The sequence below is a fragment of the Dioszegia hungarica genome, assembly GCF_025882075.1.
Source record: "Dioszegia hungarica strain PDD-24b-2 chromosome Unknown MKK02contig_16, whole genome shotgun sequence".
Classification (NCBI taxonomy): Eukaryota; Fungi; Basidiomycota; class Tremellomycetes; order Tremellales; family Bulleribasidiaceae; genus Dioszegia; species Dioszegia hungarica.
The window spans coordinates 991375-1008630 of record NW_026515773.1 but is presented as its reverse complement, the minus strand read 5'-3'; the positions used below and the strand labels follow the sequence as shown (position 1 = coordinate 1008630).

General features: G+C 57.9%; 8 protein-coding genes across 8 annotated transcripts; 4 read left to right on the top strand and 4 right to left on the bottom strand.

Moving 5' to 3' along the window:
- Positions 1-85: 85 nt before the first annotated feature.
- On the bottom strand, positions 86-1864 carry MKK02DRAFT_38473 (uncharacterized protein; the record flags this gene model as incomplete). Its single annotated transcript, XM_053090118.1, has 3 exons — positions 86-488; positions 541-1514; positions 1577-1864. 3 exons carry the CDS (start codon positions 1862-1864, stop codon positions 86-88), a joined length of 1665 nt encoding a protein of 554 aa, XP_052943591.1.
- Positions 1865-2327: 463 nt separating this feature from the next.
- Positions 2328-4110, bottom strand: MKK02DRAFT_38472 (uncharacterized protein; the record flags this gene model as incomplete). The annotated part of the gene is made up of 3 exons (XM_053090117.1): positions 2328-2730; positions 2783-3756; positions 3820-4110. 3 exons carry the CDS (start codon positions 4108-4110, stop codon positions 2328-2330), a joined length of 1668 nt encoding a protein of 555 aa, XP_052943590.1.
- Positions 4111-4452: 342 nt separating this feature from the next.
- Positions 4453-8815, bottom strand: MKK02DRAFT_38471 (uncharacterized protein; the record flags this gene model as incomplete). Its single annotated transcript, XM_053090116.1, has 4 exons — positions 4453-5543; positions 5591-8055; positions 8106-8343; positions 8401-8815. The coding sequence occupies 4 exons, from the start codon at positions 8813-8815 to the stop codon at positions 4453-4455; spliced, it is 4209 nt and encodes a 1402-aa protein (XP_052943589.1).
- Positions 8816-9285: 470 nt separating this feature from the next.
- On the top strand, positions 9286-10828 carry MKK02DRAFT_38470 (uncharacterized protein; the record flags this gene model as incomplete). The annotated part of the gene is made up of 5 exons (XM_053090115.1): positions 9286-9449; positions 9481-9586; positions 9637-9917; positions 9962-10506; positions 10539-10828. 5 exons carry the CDS (start codon positions 9286-9288, stop codon positions 10826-10828), a joined length of 1386 nt encoding a protein of 461 aa, XP_052943588.1.
- A 213-nt stretch (positions 10829-11041) lies between these two features.
- MKK02DRAFT_28574 (Clavaminate synthase-like protein) lies at positions 11042-12333 on the bottom strand (the record flags this gene model as incomplete). Its single annotated transcript, XM_053087593.1, has 7 exons — positions 11042-11103; positions 11137-11424; positions 11458-11556; positions 11588-11693; positions 11764-11874; positions 11908-12212; positions 12246-12333. 7 exons carry the CDS (start codon positions 12331-12333, stop codon positions 11042-11044), a joined length of 1059 nt encoding a protein of 352 aa, XP_052943587.1.
- Positions 12334-12788: 455 nt separating this feature from the next.
- MKK02DRAFT_38467 (uncharacterized protein) lies at positions 12789-13196 on the top strand (the record flags this gene model as incomplete). The annotated part of the gene is made up of 4 exons (XM_053090114.1): positions 12789-12849; positions 12882-12996; positions 13046-13102; positions 13136-13196. The coding sequence occupies 4 exons, from the start codon at positions 12789-12791 to the stop codon at positions 13194-13196; spliced, it is 294 nt and encodes a 97-aa protein (XP_052943586.1).
- A 155-nt stretch (positions 13197-13351) lies between these two features.
- Positions 13352-14724, top strand: MKK02DRAFT_38466 (major facilitator superfamily domain-containing protein; the record flags this gene model as incomplete). The annotated part of the gene is made up of 7 exons (XM_053090113.1): positions 13352-13537; positions 13573-13843; positions 13874-13946; positions 13995-14175; positions 14296-14374; positions 14417-14440; positions 14474-14724. The coding sequence occupies 7 exons, from the start codon at positions 13352-13354 to the stop codon at positions 14722-14724; spliced, it is 1065 nt and encodes a 354-aa protein (XP_052943585.1).
- A 452-nt stretch (positions 14725-15176) lies between these two features.
- Positions 15177-17135, top strand: MKK02DRAFT_38465 (uncharacterized protein; the record flags this gene model as incomplete). The annotated part of the gene is made up of 6 exons (XM_053090112.1): positions 15177-15257; positions 15315-15497; positions 15576-15651; positions 15727-15932; positions 16003-16628; positions 16691-17135. 6 exons carry the CDS (start codon positions 15177-15179, stop codon positions 17133-17135), a joined length of 1617 nt encoding a protein of 538 aa, XP_052943584.1.
- Positions 17136-17256: the final 121 nt, after the last annotated feature.

Below are 17256 nucleotides of genomic sequence, written 5' to 3'. Positions count from 1 at the left end.
CCTCGAGGCTACAATCGAGGTCAAGCGCATGATACGGAACATGATACGTATTCATCTAGTACACTTCACTACAAAGACTCCCCATCTACGCTCCGCCCCCCGCAACCAGCGAATCGATGAAACGCTGGACAGCCTTCTCCCTCCCCCGCAACGCACTCTCCACAGCCCGCGCCTGCTTCCGCGCATCCCTAAAACCCTCGAGCAGATTGAGAGACGTCTCAAGAATAGCTTCAGCGTCCACCGTCGGGGCCAGCCGCTTGAATGCCGCCGTTGAATAATAGACGCGCCGCACGGCCGGTCCGAGGTCAAATTGAACCTGCTGCTGGATCATGACCGCCCGATCAGCCCACTTGATGGCTTTAGAGTGTCCCCGACGAAGAGGTCGTCCGTCTATATCGAAGGCTAGTCCGGTCACCGAGCGAGGATTGACGATGTCGAGGTCGAGGAATGGGATAGTCGAAAGGTGCTTGCGTTGGTGAACAGGTGTTCTGAGCCTGATCAGCGCTACTTGTGTGTAAGAGTCAGGTCAGGGTAACTGACTTGCGGAGATTGTCCAAGCATGTACTCTGCGCCCGTGACCCCCACACCGTGATGTCTGAATGGGCAATATCGATGACGGTGTCCAGCTGGCGGAGAGCTGGAGCAAGACTGCGCAGAGTATCAAAGAGGGGTCCCGAGTATGGCGCGCAGAAAATGGTAAACCGCCCGATACTTCCGCTTTCCGATAGGATATCTGGATGTAGAGATTGGCGAGAAGCGGTCTCGGTGTGCTCGATGCCCGTAACGGATAGCTGAAGGGTGGTGAGGTTGGGAAGACTTTCGCGGACTAACGCGAGGAAGGGATGTAGATCGTCGATGCCGAGGCCAGCCTGTTCGCCGCGGTATCCTGCCGCCAGGGACAGGTAAGTCAAGGAGGCGCGCGCGACGGCGGCGGATGACTTGAACCGGGGCAACGTGAATTGGGTAGCGTGATTGGCGTGAATCGTAACGATGCGGTCGTTCCGACGGTACCCGAGCGCCGCTTGCTTATCGTACAAGCCAGCGAGATCTTCGATGCTGACCTCTAATTGACCCAGACTGGCCAAATGGTGGATGTTACCGAGGGACGCGTTGTCCCTCAGATTCTTCAGCCAAGCCAGCCCCGCTGCGCTTTTCGCCCCGACCGCTTCACCGATGACGAGGTCGAAGCGGTACCGAAGCGTCCAGCCAGGCGGCGCGGCGATGGGCCGGATGAATGCGGGGGGAAGTTCGGTGGATAAGGAGACGGTGTGGGTGAAAAGATAATCCGCGGTATGCGCAGCCGAGATGATCGCATGCGGCTCGAGGTGGACCACTAGGGAGTCTTGCCCTTGGGCCGTACGATGACAGCCGAAGATGACCCTGCGCGCGTTGCGGAAGCGGATACGCAGAGAGGGGATGAGAGTGTCGAGTTGACCGAGATACGACGCCAGGGTCTGGACCGGACGAAACACTGTGATTTCGGTGATACAGGCACGATACAGCTGGTCCCGCTCCTGGTCGTATCAGCTACGTTCCGGTACAGCACATCATATTCTTCACCGGATGCTATACGTACCGTGCTTTCACTTAGCGCCCCCTCGACTTTATCCCTCTCCATACTGTAATACATGACCCCCGCCACGTCCCCCATACATCCCTTTTCCGCCCGAATGAAGCTCGTCAAATGTTTCGCTTCGCAAAAGGATAGGATCCGCCTCCGCAGCTCGCCTATCTGATAGACATCCTGCGCCGCCGTCCGGGGGGTGCCGGGAAGGGGCGGAAGCGGGTTATAGAAGGCGGCCTCGCGTTTGGCGTCCCTCCGTTTGGCAGCGCGTTTAAGTGTTCGGCGGGCTTGCCCGGACATGTCGAAGAAAGCTGTTTATATGCTGCGCAGATAACGGCGGTGGGGTGAGAGGTTCTCGCTGAGGTTGGCTTTATATGGTATAGGAGGAAATGGGAAGAGAAGCGATCGCTACAAGATGGAAGATTGGTTGACTGCCGTAAAGTCGCGTCAACCGATGAGGAATGTGTAGCTGGCGTGGCGACTGGGCGGAAGCTGTAAAGGACAGAAGCGTGTGGCAGCCCATGTAACTGTGACTAAGGATTCCTCTGAGAGGGGAGACCCGCTGAAGCCCGCTCTGTGTCTGACCGCAGTCCGCAGTGTCCGGAACCCGAAGGCATGTGCAGAAGTTATGAGCTGTGCTACAGGCTGGCTCAGTCGACCGGGATCGGGCCGACGGGGACGCCTCTCTCTGAGTATACACAGACATAAGCATACTGTACAAACGAAGCCGCATATGTATCCGAAACATGTCGACCATTCCTTCCTACATCCCGGCCATCTCCAGCAGAGAATCCACAAAGTTCTTGACCTGCTGCTGCCGCGGCTGCAACGCCGCCAGTATCGCCTGCGCATGTCCCGTCGCCTCTCTGAAGGCATCGAGTAGCGCCAAGGAGTGCGCGAGCGTCTCGGATGCGTCCGCCGTTTCCGCGATGCCCTCGAATCTGAGTGCAGCGTCGTAGAGGTTGCCGACGGCGGGTACGAGGGAGGGGAGGACTTGCACATTGATGCGGTTGGTCCGATCAGCCCAGCGTACGGCTTTACCGTGTCCCCGGCGATAAGGTCGGCCGTCATCGCGAAAGTGAAGGGAGTGTACCGAGTGTGGTTGCATGACGTCGATATCGGGGAAGGAAATCGTCGCGAGGTGCCTGCGCTGATGCGGAGGCTGACTATGGGAGTATCAGCCACGGTACAGTCAGAGCAGGGCAGGGAGACACTCACGCTCGGATGAAGGCAAGGTAACTATTTTGCACCGGCTTTCCCCACAAGGACTGATCCGAGTGGGCGATATCGATCGTAGCCTCCAGCCCAAATAGCACTGAAGCGAGACTCCGAACGGTATCGAAGAGGTGACCGGAGTAGGGCGCGCAGTAGATGAACAGCCGCTTGATACTTCCGCCTTCCGAAAGGATATCTGGGTAGAGTATCTGACGAGACACAGCTTCGGCGCGCTCAATGCCGGCCAGAGAGAGATGGAGCTCGTCGAGATTGGGGAGGTGTTCGCGGATGATCGTGATGATGGGATGGAATGCGTCGATGCCGATGCCGCCCTTTTCGCCTTGGTACTGCTCAGCCAGCTTGAGGTAAGTCAAGGACCGGCCCGCCACGCTGGCGAACGAGCTGAATTGGGCGTTCGAGAAGGGCTTGATGCGGTCCGCATGAATGACTCGGATCCGGTCGTCCGAGCTGTATCCGAGCGCTGCTTGACTCTGGTACAGGCCAGTCAGGTCGTCGAGATCGACCTTGAGTTTGCCCAGACTGACCGAGCGATGAAGGTTTCCGAGGGACGCATTGTCCTTCAGATCCTTGAGCCAGATCTGGGCGTCCGGGATGTTCGCCTCGAGGTTAGTTGGGATGACGAGGTCGAAGCGAGACGTAAGGGACCAGCCCTGTGGAGCAGTGACAGGGCATGTGATTGTCGAGGGAAGGTCGGAGAAGGACTGGAGGGTGTGGGTGAAGCGATAGTCGGCGGTTTTCAGGATAGCGTCAGGCTCATCCGCCCCGAGATTGACCGAGAGAGACTCTTTGCCGTTATCCTCGCGGAGGCAGCCGAAGACCACCGAGCGCGCATTATGGAATAGGTTGCGCATTGGGGGAACCACGGTGTCGAGCCGAGTGAGGTGCGACGCCATCGACTGAGCCTGGTTAAAAGCAGTGATCTCTGTGACGGCGGCGCGGTAGATGCGATCTCGGGTCTGATGGCGTCAGCTATAGCCACGGCCACAAAGACCATATCAGTCTCTCAGGAACGGACTCACGCTATCCTCGCTCAAAGAATAATTCACCTTCCCCTCGTCCATGCTGCAGTAAAGCACCCTCGCCACATCCCTCATACAGCCCTTTTCCGCCCGGATAAAGCACGTAAGGGATTTGATGTCGACGAATGATAAGATCAATCTCCTGAGCATCCGTATCTGGTAAACATTCTGAGCTGCGGTCCGCTGTCCGCCGAGGAGGGGTGCGATTGGATCGGTGAAGGAACCGAGGGCGGATTCGGTGAGCTCGGCATCCTCCGCGGTCTTTTGGCGCTTGGCGTCTGAAGTATCCATATTGACGTGCTGAGGGTTTTTTTTGTTCGATGAGCGGTCGAGACGCTGTGATGTCAGAGGTCACTGGAGTAAAGTAGAAAAGCAAAGCAACGCGAGGGAAGGACGCAGTTGCGGTAGCTAGGTATCGGCTGATGGGGCTGCCGTAAAGTCGCGTCACCCGCTGAGGAATGAGTCGCAGGCTGCTCGCCACTGATACTGTAGCACTTGAGCAGTTGCTGACCGGCCGCTGCGAGCGCGGGTTGTCCTCGAGCAGACAAGCAGGGCGTCGGATAGCATACTTCAGGAATGCACCAATAGCCCATAATACAACACCAATTCTCACAAATGACTGTCCCACCCCCCTCAATCCCCTGACTGGGACGCAAGATCTCCCAAAATCTTCCCCACCGCCTCCACAGCAGCCACATGCACCCCCATCGCACTGTCCATAAACCCAAACCGCTCCCTTCCCAGATATACCATCCGCTGGAACTCCCTCGACAGCACCTCATCCAGCTTCTCCTCCTCCTTCCCCGGCGCCGGCTTGTGCGAGATAACGTGGTAGGTTGCGGTAGCCGTCGTGGACGGGCTGGTAGCGATGGTGAGGGTGAAGCTGAGGGTGGGGTAGACCGTAGCTGTTCCACCTGCTCCTTCTCCGGTGAGAATGAGTGGAATGCGATGAGGGAAGGTAGACGTATGTGCAGCGAGGGTGTTGTCCGAGATCCGGGTATTTGGGTCGGAGATGACTGGAGCGGGCACCGGAACGGTATTGATCGAGTGTGGAGTCGTTTCCGTAGTTGAGGCGACCGGATCATGGACCAAGAGCGTGACGTGCGCACCGCCAATAATCCTGCCCCAACTGTCCATCTCGTCCTTCTTCGCTGAGCCTACCCGCGTCATAGTCATTCGCCACTCGATAGCAGCGATCTCTGCAAACCCCACACAGAACTTCCAGATCTTTCCCAGCCGCTCCGACATCTTCATCCCTTCCGCCCTGAACGTCTTGACCTCGTAATTCTCCCCTTCGGCGTCAATAATGAACATGGCCACCAGCCCGGACTCCTGATCGTAGGTGTATGCCCCGTGTACGTACCGCCACCGGTTGAGGATATCGTATGAACGCAAAGGCCATTGCAGGGTGAGCTCCGGCTTGGGTGGCTGGTCCGGGGCGAGGGTAAAAGAGGGATATTGTAGGTATGTCGGGGAAGCGAGGCCAGCATGAGAGGCGGAGGGGAGCTGATGGAGAAGACGTGGAATACGATTGTAGACGTCGAAAGCCAAATCCGGCAGCTGGCGAGGTTGAATAGCCGAAGCGAGGACAGTGTGGATGATGACCGTCTGCGGCAGGGTTTGGCCAAGGACTTGCAGGACAAGTGGGGTCATGGCAGTCTCGTGGTCCAGTAGAAGGTAGATGACAACATTGGTGTCTGCATTGATGCCACGGGTGATCTCACCTGTAGTATCAGCTCAGATCTCCTATGGTAACACGGTCTCGACTTACGGATCTTGGCATCCAAAACTGACGCCTGGACCTGCAGGACTCCCCCTTCCCCTGCTTCTCCGCTGACGATGTGCTTCCCGAGCCGATGCTGCTCCCATACCGCGCTCATCCCCGCCATGAACCGCGCCGCAGCTCGCTCCAACCCCGTTCCGGATATGGTGATGACTATCGCTTCCACCTCCTTCTCGCCACCAACTGGCGACAGACCAAGCTGGCGCCAGTATTTGGTACCGGCTATCGACAGACGCATGACATTGCCGGCGAACCCAGCGTGGACATTGCAGGGCAGCAATATGGTGCTGGAGTTGGTGCTCAGCTGGCCGACCGAATCCGTCCCACCTTGCGAAGGAGTGATGATGTCCGATAACGATTGTGCAGCGCCAAGAAGGCCGGAGGCGGTGTCCGAGCGGGTAGTTCGCGTCCTTGCCCGGGCACGATAGTATCGATTGGCGATGATTTCCCGAGCGATCCGGTCCAGATCGACATCATCGCCCAGCGCCTTGGTCTTACCGGCAGGCGAAGTAGGCGGCGACGGCAACCTAGACAGACCAGGGATTAAGGCGCCCATCCCAGCCGCCCATTCCTCGTTCCATGGCCTGCTGACCGCCTCCCAGACTTTCGGATCAGCCGCCATCCAGAGCATCTCCGCTCCCAGGCATCTGAGTCCCTTCCACTCTACCACCACCTTCCCAGTCTCCCCATCCTCAGCTCTGCGTGCCAGTCCACCTCGTTCCGAGATCTCATCTTCCACCGTGCCGCTCTCAGACATCGGAGTCGGCGGCGCTCCGGAATCATCATACTCCTCCTCCGCTTCCGTCTGATCATCGTCGACGTGCCATGCCAGAGCGTAGTCGGTATCTCCCTTTTGCCGCTTGGCTTGCCGTAGCCGCTCGATCAGGTCGTCTCGGAGGTTATGCGCCTCGGGTGTCGGCGCGGGAGTGGGGAAGGTATAGATGGGATTGGGGAGGGTGGAGGGACGCGCGATGTCGAGAGGGGATACGATGGAGGGCACCAGATCATCGGGCGGGAAAGCGGGTCCAGGTAGTGGACGGAGGTTGTGCCCTGATGATGGCTCCGCTGAAGCAGCGGTCTTCTCCCCTTCCGGCTGGGGTGGACTCGGAGCTCCGGTGACCGCGCTTGATCTTCGAGGTGGCGCCTGCACGGGCGATCCCGGAGGTTTCGACAATGTAGAGGCAACAGCGTCGCCGCCGGCAGTGTCTACGCCAGCCAGATGGTCGCCATCGATTACCTCGCCCGCCTCGGTGGTCAACCCCTCACCGCTATCCCCAGCTGGAAGAATCGGAGGGGCAGCGGGAGCCTCTACGGTCTCGACCAGCTCCGGCACCTCCAGACTTTGGTCATCATTCACCTCCTCCCGATCCCCTTCCCCCTCGTCATCCTCATCCGCCGGGGAATCCAGGAACGCGAAATCATCATCCGTGATCATCGTCGCGTTCGCCTCATCCGCTCCAGCATACGCATCGTATCGCTGCGCATATCCTCCCCGAGGCTCTGGAATCGCCTCGGGCTTCGGCGACTCCATGTCAACATCTTTGTCCAGCTCCACCGCGGGCGCGCCCTCAGGGGAAGCCGACGCTCCGAAGAGGTCGTCAAAGTCGTCCGCTGTTCCCGCCAGCGGCTCATCTGACGGCCGTGATAAGAGATCAGGACGAAGCACAGGGGAGTTCGGCTTGGACGCAAAGAGATCATCATCTTCGTCCATCCCGATGTCACCCGCTTGTACGCCGACGCCCGGTGCCGCGATGTCTGGGTCGAAGGGGATCTTGGGTGTAGACTCCGAGCCAGACGGACCGGTCTGAGGGGTAGGAAGATCGGTATTGACCAATGCGACGGGCTCGTCCGAGTCGGGACTGGGCTCTTTTGGCGGAGAAGGCTCTTTGTACGCCGAGAGGAAGTCGAAAACGCCAGAAGCGATACCCATCAGGTCGCTTGCCTCGGGAAAGGCGGTGACAGCGGCGATTGGGCGTTTCCGGGGTCTGGAGGCAGATGACGCGCCGCTGCCAGAGGAACCGGGCGAGACGAGGGTGTTTGGCCAGACGACCAGAACGCCTTGATATGTCGAGGGTCTCGCTGCATCGATAGCTGTTGGAGATGCGGTCCCGTCCGCTGCGGGCTGGATAGTGGCACGCGTGGCACCGACCCAGTAGACTGCCCACTCCACCTTTGCCTCTCCGTTTCCATGACTCAGGATAGACTCGCCGCCTTGACGACTCTTCCATCTCGGTCCGAACGATTGGGTGAAAGAGCGCTCGAGATCCTCCAACTGGGCTGAGGACGGGTCAAAAGTGGCAACACGCAGAGCGCTCGTATATGAGGGATAGAGCGTGACGGATTGGGGTGGTGGGGACCGTATCCGGCGAGATGGACGGTATGTGAGGTCCAGCGACAGGAGGAGGTGTTGGGTTGCGAGTGGACGGAGATTAAGTCCTGGGGCTGAACTACTTCTGTTTCATCAGCCTCTGCACATGGTGTTGAGAACTTAAAGGACACTCACGGAGTTGCTGTATCTCTCCTGTCCCCCGCGCAGACCCTTTGGCCATTCCTCCAGGCGAGCTTCTCCAGTACCGCGCCTTCGAACAGCTTCCAAGCTCTGGCCAGCCGTCCAGGCTGCCAGGTCACCGCGCAGGCAGATGTAGGGTCCTCCTTGGCAGCCAGGCACGAGATGGTACGACCATGCGAGCTACACGACAGCAGATCCGAGATTTTGAAGGTATCTGTTCCACCTTGAACAGCTACAGGTATGTATCAGCGGAATGCTTGGTGCTCACCAGTCGGAGATAATGACTCACGGGTCAAGCCCTCGAGCGCCTCGTTGTGATACTGATCCGAAGCGGACCCGTTTGGCCCTCGTATCTCGAAGAGCCAAAGTTCTCGCTTCCCCGCCAGCGGTCCCTCTCCAGCGGTGACCACTGCACACGGGGAACGCAGGACTCCCATGACTCCCTTCCCAGCTTCATTTGCGCCTATACCGTTTACGGCTCTCCATGCCTTTTCGAGCGCATCATTCCCATCGTGTGCTGAAACTGCCTCGAACGCTGCGCGACGTATAGCATCCGCTGAGGATTCCGCGGGCGGGATGGGGAGGACGAAGGGCGAAGTGAACCGCCGTACCTTGACCGACGAAGGGGAGAAGGGGAGGTCGACAAGCCATTGTACAGGTTTGTCGCCAGTCCCGTAGTGTTCCATGTCGCTTGAGAGGGCCATAGTGGTGGCGTCGGCGCTTACATGCTACAAGGGTAGCCTCGATCAAGATAAGATAACTGGCTTGAGAGTTGAGACCGGTCAGATCTCAGATCCTCAGATGCCCAGTTGGACCAAAATCGCCCCCGGAACCGCGGCGAGGCGTTACGGCATCAGGCACCGCCCAAAATTGGACACAGCAGCGCTGCGAGAGGTAGAACTTGAATTGACCTTGTACATATGGTGCCCTGGCAGTGAGCCTACTGCCTGTCCATAGGCAGAGTGCAGTGTGAACTTGTGGACTCACAGAGCGCCTCGAGACGTCCGAAGTCCGAGCCAGTTTCCATGAGGAATGGCGCTTTGATATGTGATATCGGCCAAGCCGATGCTGGCCGATGGCGCGATTTGGCCTCCACAATGCGCAACCGCCCCTTCCTGACTTGCCTACCATACTGACACGCTCCATTCCAGCAAGGTCACGATGGACACTCACTATGGCAGGAACTACCAGACCTATCGTACGCATCGCGGTCATCGGCGCCGGCTCTGCTGGCTTGGCCCAAATCAAGCAGATTCTGGACGCCTTCAGTCGCCCCGGAGTAGAAGAGCAGCTTGAGCGAGTTGCTTTCGAGACACGAGACGATGTGGGAGGCCTATGGTGAGTATCAAATCAACCAAGCTGATCTCAGGAACTACGATGATGCTCCAAAGCCCTTTGCTAGCGTGATCATTGGTGATACACTCCACACCTATCCTCAGAAGGATGACGATCCGACGCCGCTGTACGAGGGGCTTGTAGCTACGCTGCCATAGGTGAGTGCTGCGCAAGAGAGAGCTGATCTAAGCAACTCATGGCATATCGCGATCACACCTTTCCAGACGGGACCAACCCCATCCCCACGTCGGCGCAGATCACCGACTATCTCCACACCTACGCTACTCGCTTTGGGCTCCGGCCATACATCCGCTTCCGCACTCGCGTCGAGCGGCTACGGCGAGGTTCGTCTCGGCGGTGGAGGACAGATTCCCGAGGTCCAGCTGGAGCTGTATCCGAGGAGTACGACTATGTGTCCATTAGCAACGGTCACTACTCGGACCCCTGGGTCCCCTCCATGTCCGGCATTTCGTGGTCCTCGGGCACAACGGCGAGGGGGCCTCCGCTGATTATAGCTCCTTCCCTGGCCGTCTGATCCACTCCCGCGAGTTTCGGCGCGCGAGCGATTTTGCCGGTCAAACGGTACTCGTAGTCGGGTCCTTTTCGTCCGGATCCGACATGTCCCGTCTTCTCGGCTCGCTAAACATCCGCGGTATCCCCACCAAGGTCTACCAGTCATCCACTGGTATTGGCAACTCTTCCACCGCAGACGATCCCAACGAGCCCTGGCGTCCTTATATCAACAAAGTCCCCCTTATCGATCGCTTCGAGGCGGACGGAGCCAAAGGCCGTATCCACTTCAAGTCCATCCCCTTCATCCACGAGCCTATCGACGACGTCGATGTGGTCATCTTTGCTACCGGCTACTACAATCCGCTTCCCTTCTGCAAGAAGGAGGATGAGCCCTGGCGGTCCACCCGCCTGCTGGAGGAGGAGATCACGATCAAGGATGGCGGGGATGAGAGGGACTTGGGCGGTATGAGAGGCTTGCATGTCGAAGGACTGGACGAGATGCTGCTGTTCCTGGCGGATGATAGGAGTCTGGCGTTTCCTGGTCTTCGTGAGTACGCCCTCCGACAACGCTTATAGTAGCCTATCAAATCGTTCCCTTCCCGTTCGCCGAAGTCCAGTCCCGCCTCGTTGCCCTCATCTGGGCCGGTCTCGTCGATATGCCTCCTGGCCACACCCCGCCCGTCAACGCCGCGAACCGCTTCGTATCTCTAGCCTCGGGCCAATCGGTCGATGCGGACGGACCGATTCGATATAGCGTCAAATCCCGCAAAGTGTTCATCTTTCCGAACCCCTATGAATGGGACTACACGGAGGACATCTTTGCTCTGCTAAGGGAGGTGGATAAAGGTGAAGAGGTACCGCAATACTAGAGAGAGGTGGAGCCGTGGCGCAAGGAACTGAGGGCGGATGTAGGTATGCGCAAGCGGCCTTGGGTTATTAGATGAGCGATGTATCAATAGTCAAGCCTGACGATCCCGTCACGACGTCTCATCTGCAGCTGCCTGTCTGAAGAGGTTGTCCAATCCAGGCTGGGGTGCAAGACAGCGTGTGCCGGAAACGGTGCATCTTCTATACGTAGTACTCTACTTTGTGACCCATGATGTCCTCCACCACCTTGCCGTTCTTCTGCTTCGCGTTTGATCGTCTACAGTCAGTGCTGCGCGGTCAAGGGACTTACAAAGCTCGTTCCCGGTCCGCTTGATGCGCTCGCGGAGCCACTCATCCTGCGTCGGAGCTTGACCCCCGGCATCGATGCGGTCTTGGAAAGCGTTCTTGCCGAGCTTCGCGACAAGGGGTGAGTCCCAGATAGGGTTGAGAGGGAGGTCTCGGTGCACACGGGCAAAGTACATGAGGATGTACCGGATGATGTCGGCTTGGTCATTCGGCGGGCGCATGACGCGGTGTCGAGTGGCTTTGAAGAGACCGCAGGTAAGGAACTGGAGTGCATCGGCGGTGTTGACCACGACTAGAATCAGCACCGGCCGACCATAGGACTCACCTGCACCTTGAACATGCTTGACCCAGCGCCACTCGTCGTCGTTGGTCAAAATCTGCAGGGCCGTGATGGGCTGCGAATAAAGCAGGGAGATGCTGTTGTCTATCATTAGCCTAGCCTGATGCGCACCTACAGTCTGTATGTCCCTTGCTCCAGATCCCCTCAGTAGCCGCCTCATCCTCCTTCGTACGGGGGAAGTACCCCATAAACCGCTGACACGCCGCGCCGAGAGCTCCAGTCTGATCATGGAGGCCCCAGAGCAGGTAGCTCGAGCGCGAGGGAGATGAGCTTGAGGATGCGGTAGACGACATGATAGTAGGTGTGCTCGGCAAAGGCTCGGATCTCGGGGAGGTAAGGGAGGAGTTGAGGAGGATGTTGTCCCTCGGGCGACTCGAAAGAGGATGATTCCAGGTTGTAGTGCTATGATCAGCTCTATCAATAAGAGACACTCACCTCGAGATTGTCCGGTACGCCGCCCTCCTTCTTGCAGATTCCTCGCAGCTTGTACCCCTTGTACGACCCATCTTCCAGCTTGGCGGCGAACGGGGCCTTGTCACCGCTAGGAATGCCCGAAATGGCATATTGGGCGATAGCGAGATTGCGCCGAAGGGTCTCGTCCGTGACGCCGGTACCAGTGACAAAGAGGAAGCCGTCAACTGTGAGGGCCTTCTTGGCGCTGGCGACGAGCTGGGCTCGAACCGCGGGATCCTGGCGGTCGAGCAGGCGGAGGTCGATGGATTCCAGGTCAGCCCACGGGACTGCCTATCAGCTTATCAAAGACTGAAACTCACGATTCTCGGCAGTCACGGGAGGCTCTACCCATGGCGCCAGCTTGGCTGGTACGCGGTGGTCAGTCTCTGTGAGTGCGATGGGGCTCATGATGTAGATGTTGGTGACTGGGCTGTGACCGGTCGCATCTCGACCTCCAGCTTCCTATATGGTGCGGAACTCCGCGGGTAGCGGACTAGCGGTTGCGCGTGATCTCATGTGACTATGGCGTTCTTCCGGCTCTTTGCCCGCTGGGCGGCTGCGAGGGGCCGATGAGAGTCCGCCAAATCACATTTCAGCGTTAGAGTATGGAAGGTATGCATATGGCGACAGTATGGCGTTTCAGCACGCTTTTGTCCGAAACACGCTAGTGGAGCTTCGGGCGGCACTGAAGCGAATCGGCGATGGTGTTTCGGGTTTCGGCTGTCGTCATTGCTATCAGGAGTGGCGCCATCTGAGGTATGGCGAATCCGGCTCGGATAGCTGGGCGAGCTGCATACAGCAGAGTATATAGCAGGTAACACATGCATCACGTTTAAGCTCACTACCACCGTGGACCCCTGACGATGTCTGTATCGAAGCCATGGTACTACTACCTCTGGGACTCCTTCGGGAAGCCCAAAGAAGGTGAGCCCAGCAATGGGCGGCGCTGACAGCAGAACGACGGCTGCTCCGCAAGCTGGACGCCTCTTTACTGATCTTCTCGGTGGTAGGTCTGATCATGCGCTACGTGGATCAGACGAATCTCGCGACTGCCTTCGTATCCGGCATGAAGTGGGTCAAGTTCCGCCCACGTTCCACCACAGGATGAGCTGATCTATAGGGAGGATTTGCAGATGTATGGGCTGGAATATAATTACTGTGTCACGGCTTGGTCTGTGTGAGTGCGATGCTGTATTCTGCTGATCGACAGAGGCTATGTCATTGGGCAGATACCCGGCAACGTCCTTCTCAACCGCTTCTCACCACACTAGTATGTCGCACTCTGACCGAGCTGACGCCTGTATCGTCTTTATACTCGAGTTTGGCTGGTCGATCATGACCCTCTGCACAACTTGGGTCAAGGACTACAAGCAACTGGTAAGTCGCTCTAGTACCTTAGCTGATGAGGCCGGTCTTCATCCGCTTCATGGTCGGGCTCTTTGAGTCTGCCTACTACCCCGGCCTTCTCTTCCTCATCGGGTCATGGTACACGAAGGACGAGCTCGGCAAACGCTCCAACATCTTCCAAGCTGCTACAGCTGGTGGAACTCTGCTTTCCGGCGTCCTTCAAGCGGGCGTCCATACCACCCTCAATGGCAAGCAGGGGATGCCGGTGAGCACCTGCCCAGGCCCAGGCGCTGACGTCAGGGTTGGCGCTGGATCTTCATCATCGACGCGGTCATCAGTATTCCGGTAGCCGTTGGCGCGTTCTTCTTCATTCCCGTTCTCCCCTGGTCCATCAAGCCGAACTGGATCTTCCATCAGTGCGATATCGACCTCGCTCGTAGACGCGTATCCAGCCTCGGACGCGTGGGACCCGCCAAGAACGGACTCGGTAAGAAGGCTCTCTGGAATGTCATCTCAACGTGGCACATCTGGATCTTCACCGCCACGTATTGCCTATACATCTTCTCGCAAAGTGAGTGCGACCGTGATGGAGCTGATACAGACCCGCAACAATCCATGTCGTTCTGGCTCAAGTACTCGACCGATCCGGTCTACTCCATCGAGCAGATCAACTAGTCAGTATCCGGTCAGCAGAGGAAGAGAGGCTATCAGCTGATCAGCAGCTACCCAAGTGGCATCTGGTTAACCCAGATAGTCTCGGCGCTGGCATTTGCCTGGATCAGCGACCATCTCCTCCAAGGGCGGCGCTGGCCGCCACTCGTCTTTGTGGCGCTTTGGCATGCACTCGACTGTGCCTTGCTTGCCGGCCTGCCAGTCTATGCGGACAACCGAGCAACGCGATGGGTGAGTCGTATGTATGGTCAAGCTGATGTCGGGTCTTGTACTACATGTCCGGCGTTGTCAACTGCACCCCTGGCTTGCTCTATGCTTGTGAGTAATGGTCGTAGCCGAGGCTGAACTCAGGCCCCGGGGTGCACTGAGATCATCGGTGGCTCGTCCGAGAAGAGGGGTATCGTCATGGCCACTTTCAACTCCATAGCATGTGAGTGTTATCAGTGACTGTACAGGTCAAGCTGACCTTCAGTCTCCTTTAACGCTTGGCTGCCTTGTAAGTCCCACATTGGTCCTTGTTGACGTACAGTGCTACTCTTCAAGCAGACCGACCAGCCTGCCGTCCGCTCTGGCAACATCGCCGCCTCCGTGGCCAGCTCGGTCCAGGCCGGCTTCATCATCCTCATCCTCTACCTGTCGACGCGAGACGGAAGTGTCTTGCCCTCAGCGCAGGAGCTCGAGGAAGATCAGTCGGCTGTGCCCTCTTTGACCGGTGAGGAGAAGACCGAAGGAGGCGGACCACCATCGCGGGGAGAGTGGGATGGAAAGGGCAAAGTTTGATCTAACTCAGTATGATTAGACTCAAGATTAGACTGCCGGGATCAAGCAGGTACATGCTGTGGATGACGGATCGAGGGGTGAATCCTACAAATCAGCGAAGTCCATCGAGATAGTACGACGCCAGATGCAGTTCGGCTACGTACTGTACATCAGTGAGCGCTTCAGAGCAGCGAGACGAGTCTATCGATCGCATCGTATGTGAGTGGACGCTTGCCCCACTTGTGAGTGACCATGCCATGGTCCATGCCGAGCCTTCATTCGCCTCGAGTCGGCACCACCAGAGTGTACTCACCTAGGCCACATTGTTTCCGGGGATGATCAGGCTGCTGGGTATATACATATAGCATCTATGTCAGTGTATTGTACGAAGTATAACAGAGCCGAGACTTTGGCTCAATTGAGCGGCCAAGCCAAATCCGTGCAAAGGTCTCAGGCTGAAAAAGGTCAGATCCATGTCAACCTCCTCATACATCTTGACGTTGCCTCCCATCTCCATCAATCTTCGTCCTCCCCTCCAGGCACTATGCCCCCTCGTACGCCCGATAAATACCGTGCCAGACTGCTAGCAGCGAGACAGCAGCACTCACCAGCCAGCCGGGGAGGAGGTCTGGAAGGAATACCCGGAATTGCGCCAACTCATCCTCGGCTTCGTACCGCTTCGGAGGCTGCCTAGATTCATGCTACTGGGAAAGGAGTATATGGCGGACGTAGCGGCGGTGATGTATCATACCGTGGGATGGAAGCAGGTCCGGAACAACATGACTGTCGCGACGGTATGTCTATCTCGTTTTGACAAGTGATGTAGGGCCTGGAGTACCGTCAGACTAGCACGGACAACAGCTGATCAGCAGGCTCGCCAACGTTTATACTGCGCCGCCGTTCACACTATCGACGCCCGGAAGCTGGAGCCTACCCCTGCCATGCTGCGTGACCTCGGCCTGAACAAAAACATCCCACGAGACCGGATGTGCATCCGGCGGATTTAACGCTACTACGATGCAGACCTACACGACCTCATCGTAACGCAGCTTCGGCGGAAGTTTACGCGGCTTCGCTGCACCCTATTCGGTACCACGCATCATACGTTCGGAGGGGACGAGTGGACCGTCCACTTTGATGAACCTGCCGATGGGGACCAAGGAGATGAGGGCGTATTTACCGTCTACCATACGCTCGCTTACAACGTCTCGGCGCCCCCTCCATCAGCGGTCCACCTCCATCGCGCACCTCCTCCAGATCTTATCGAAACGGCGCTCTTTGATCTAAACCTCGCCGCAGGGCCCGGACGACGCAGGCTCCCAGGACGACGCAGGGCAGTGGCTGCATGCCCTACGCGGTCCTCGCTTCGCTGGTCTCTGTGCGGGGATTGATCTCGCCAATCTACCAGTATCTCTCAAGGACCTCGTCAAACTATATCAAAATCAAACGGCGGCGGGATTGGACGGGCGATTGTCTCAAATCGTCGCGAAATCGCTCATCGGCTTCACCGTCCCCCTCTTTCGGTCATTCGCGGCGGAGGCGGGCTCGGCGCTGACCTGCCTGAGACTGTCGTCTGAGCGGACCGGCGCTGCGTCCGGAGTTGCCTTCCAGGATTTGCCGCAATTCGTGGGCATCGTCCGCGAACACCTACCTTCGCTCGTCCAACTCTCCTTCCACCTCCAGATCCAGGAGGAGGAGGAGGCAAATTGCGTCCTCCCATACGACACCCTTCGGTCCGGCGGAAAGGTCAGAATACTACGCATCACCACGGACAATTACAAGGGGTCCATGTTCAATCTGCTCCGACTTCTGGTCCCTATGTGCACCGAAAATCTGTCGAGATTCGCGGTGGATGTCCAGACTGAGTATGACAACCGGGACTGGCGCTCATACCAACAGTCAGAGTACATCAAAGAGCTACGACGGTGAGTCTGAGATCCTAGTCGTCGCGCATGATATTTCGGCAAAGACAAGGCTGATGGCGTAGCCAGCCCGCGATCCGGCGAACCCACTTGGCGACAATCGACTGGGCTACTCTCGGTGTCACAAAGCCTTTGGAAGTCGCGCATATTGAATACTCTGCGGATGGACGTCCTCAACATCTTCAGGAAGGCGCGGCAGTGTTGCGGTTCAGCGCGGCCAATGATCTACGGGACAAGCTCGCGAGGGACATCGTCCCTGGGTTACGGCGGGCTGCGATGCGCCAGACCGAGACGGCCCAGGCATTTCGAACTGCCGCATCCAGCGCAGTCGAGCCAATCGGGACCGTCAAAGAGCTGGAAAAACTGGTGGTATCCATCAAGGATTTCCAGAACGTGGTGGGACAGGCCCGCGAGAGGTTCGAGACGATCGACCGCGTGAGGACGGCGTTGAGGCGGGATAGGTGGAAGTTGGAGTACGAATTGGGTAGGGGAATGACGGAGGAGGAGTAGAGACGGTTGCAGGACGGGACAGGTTGCGTCCACTGAGCCTGGGAGGGTGGGACCGGTGGATCAGGGCGAGAATTCGAGGTGGAACTGGTATGGGGAATCAACTGCAGGTGGAGCCTGGGAT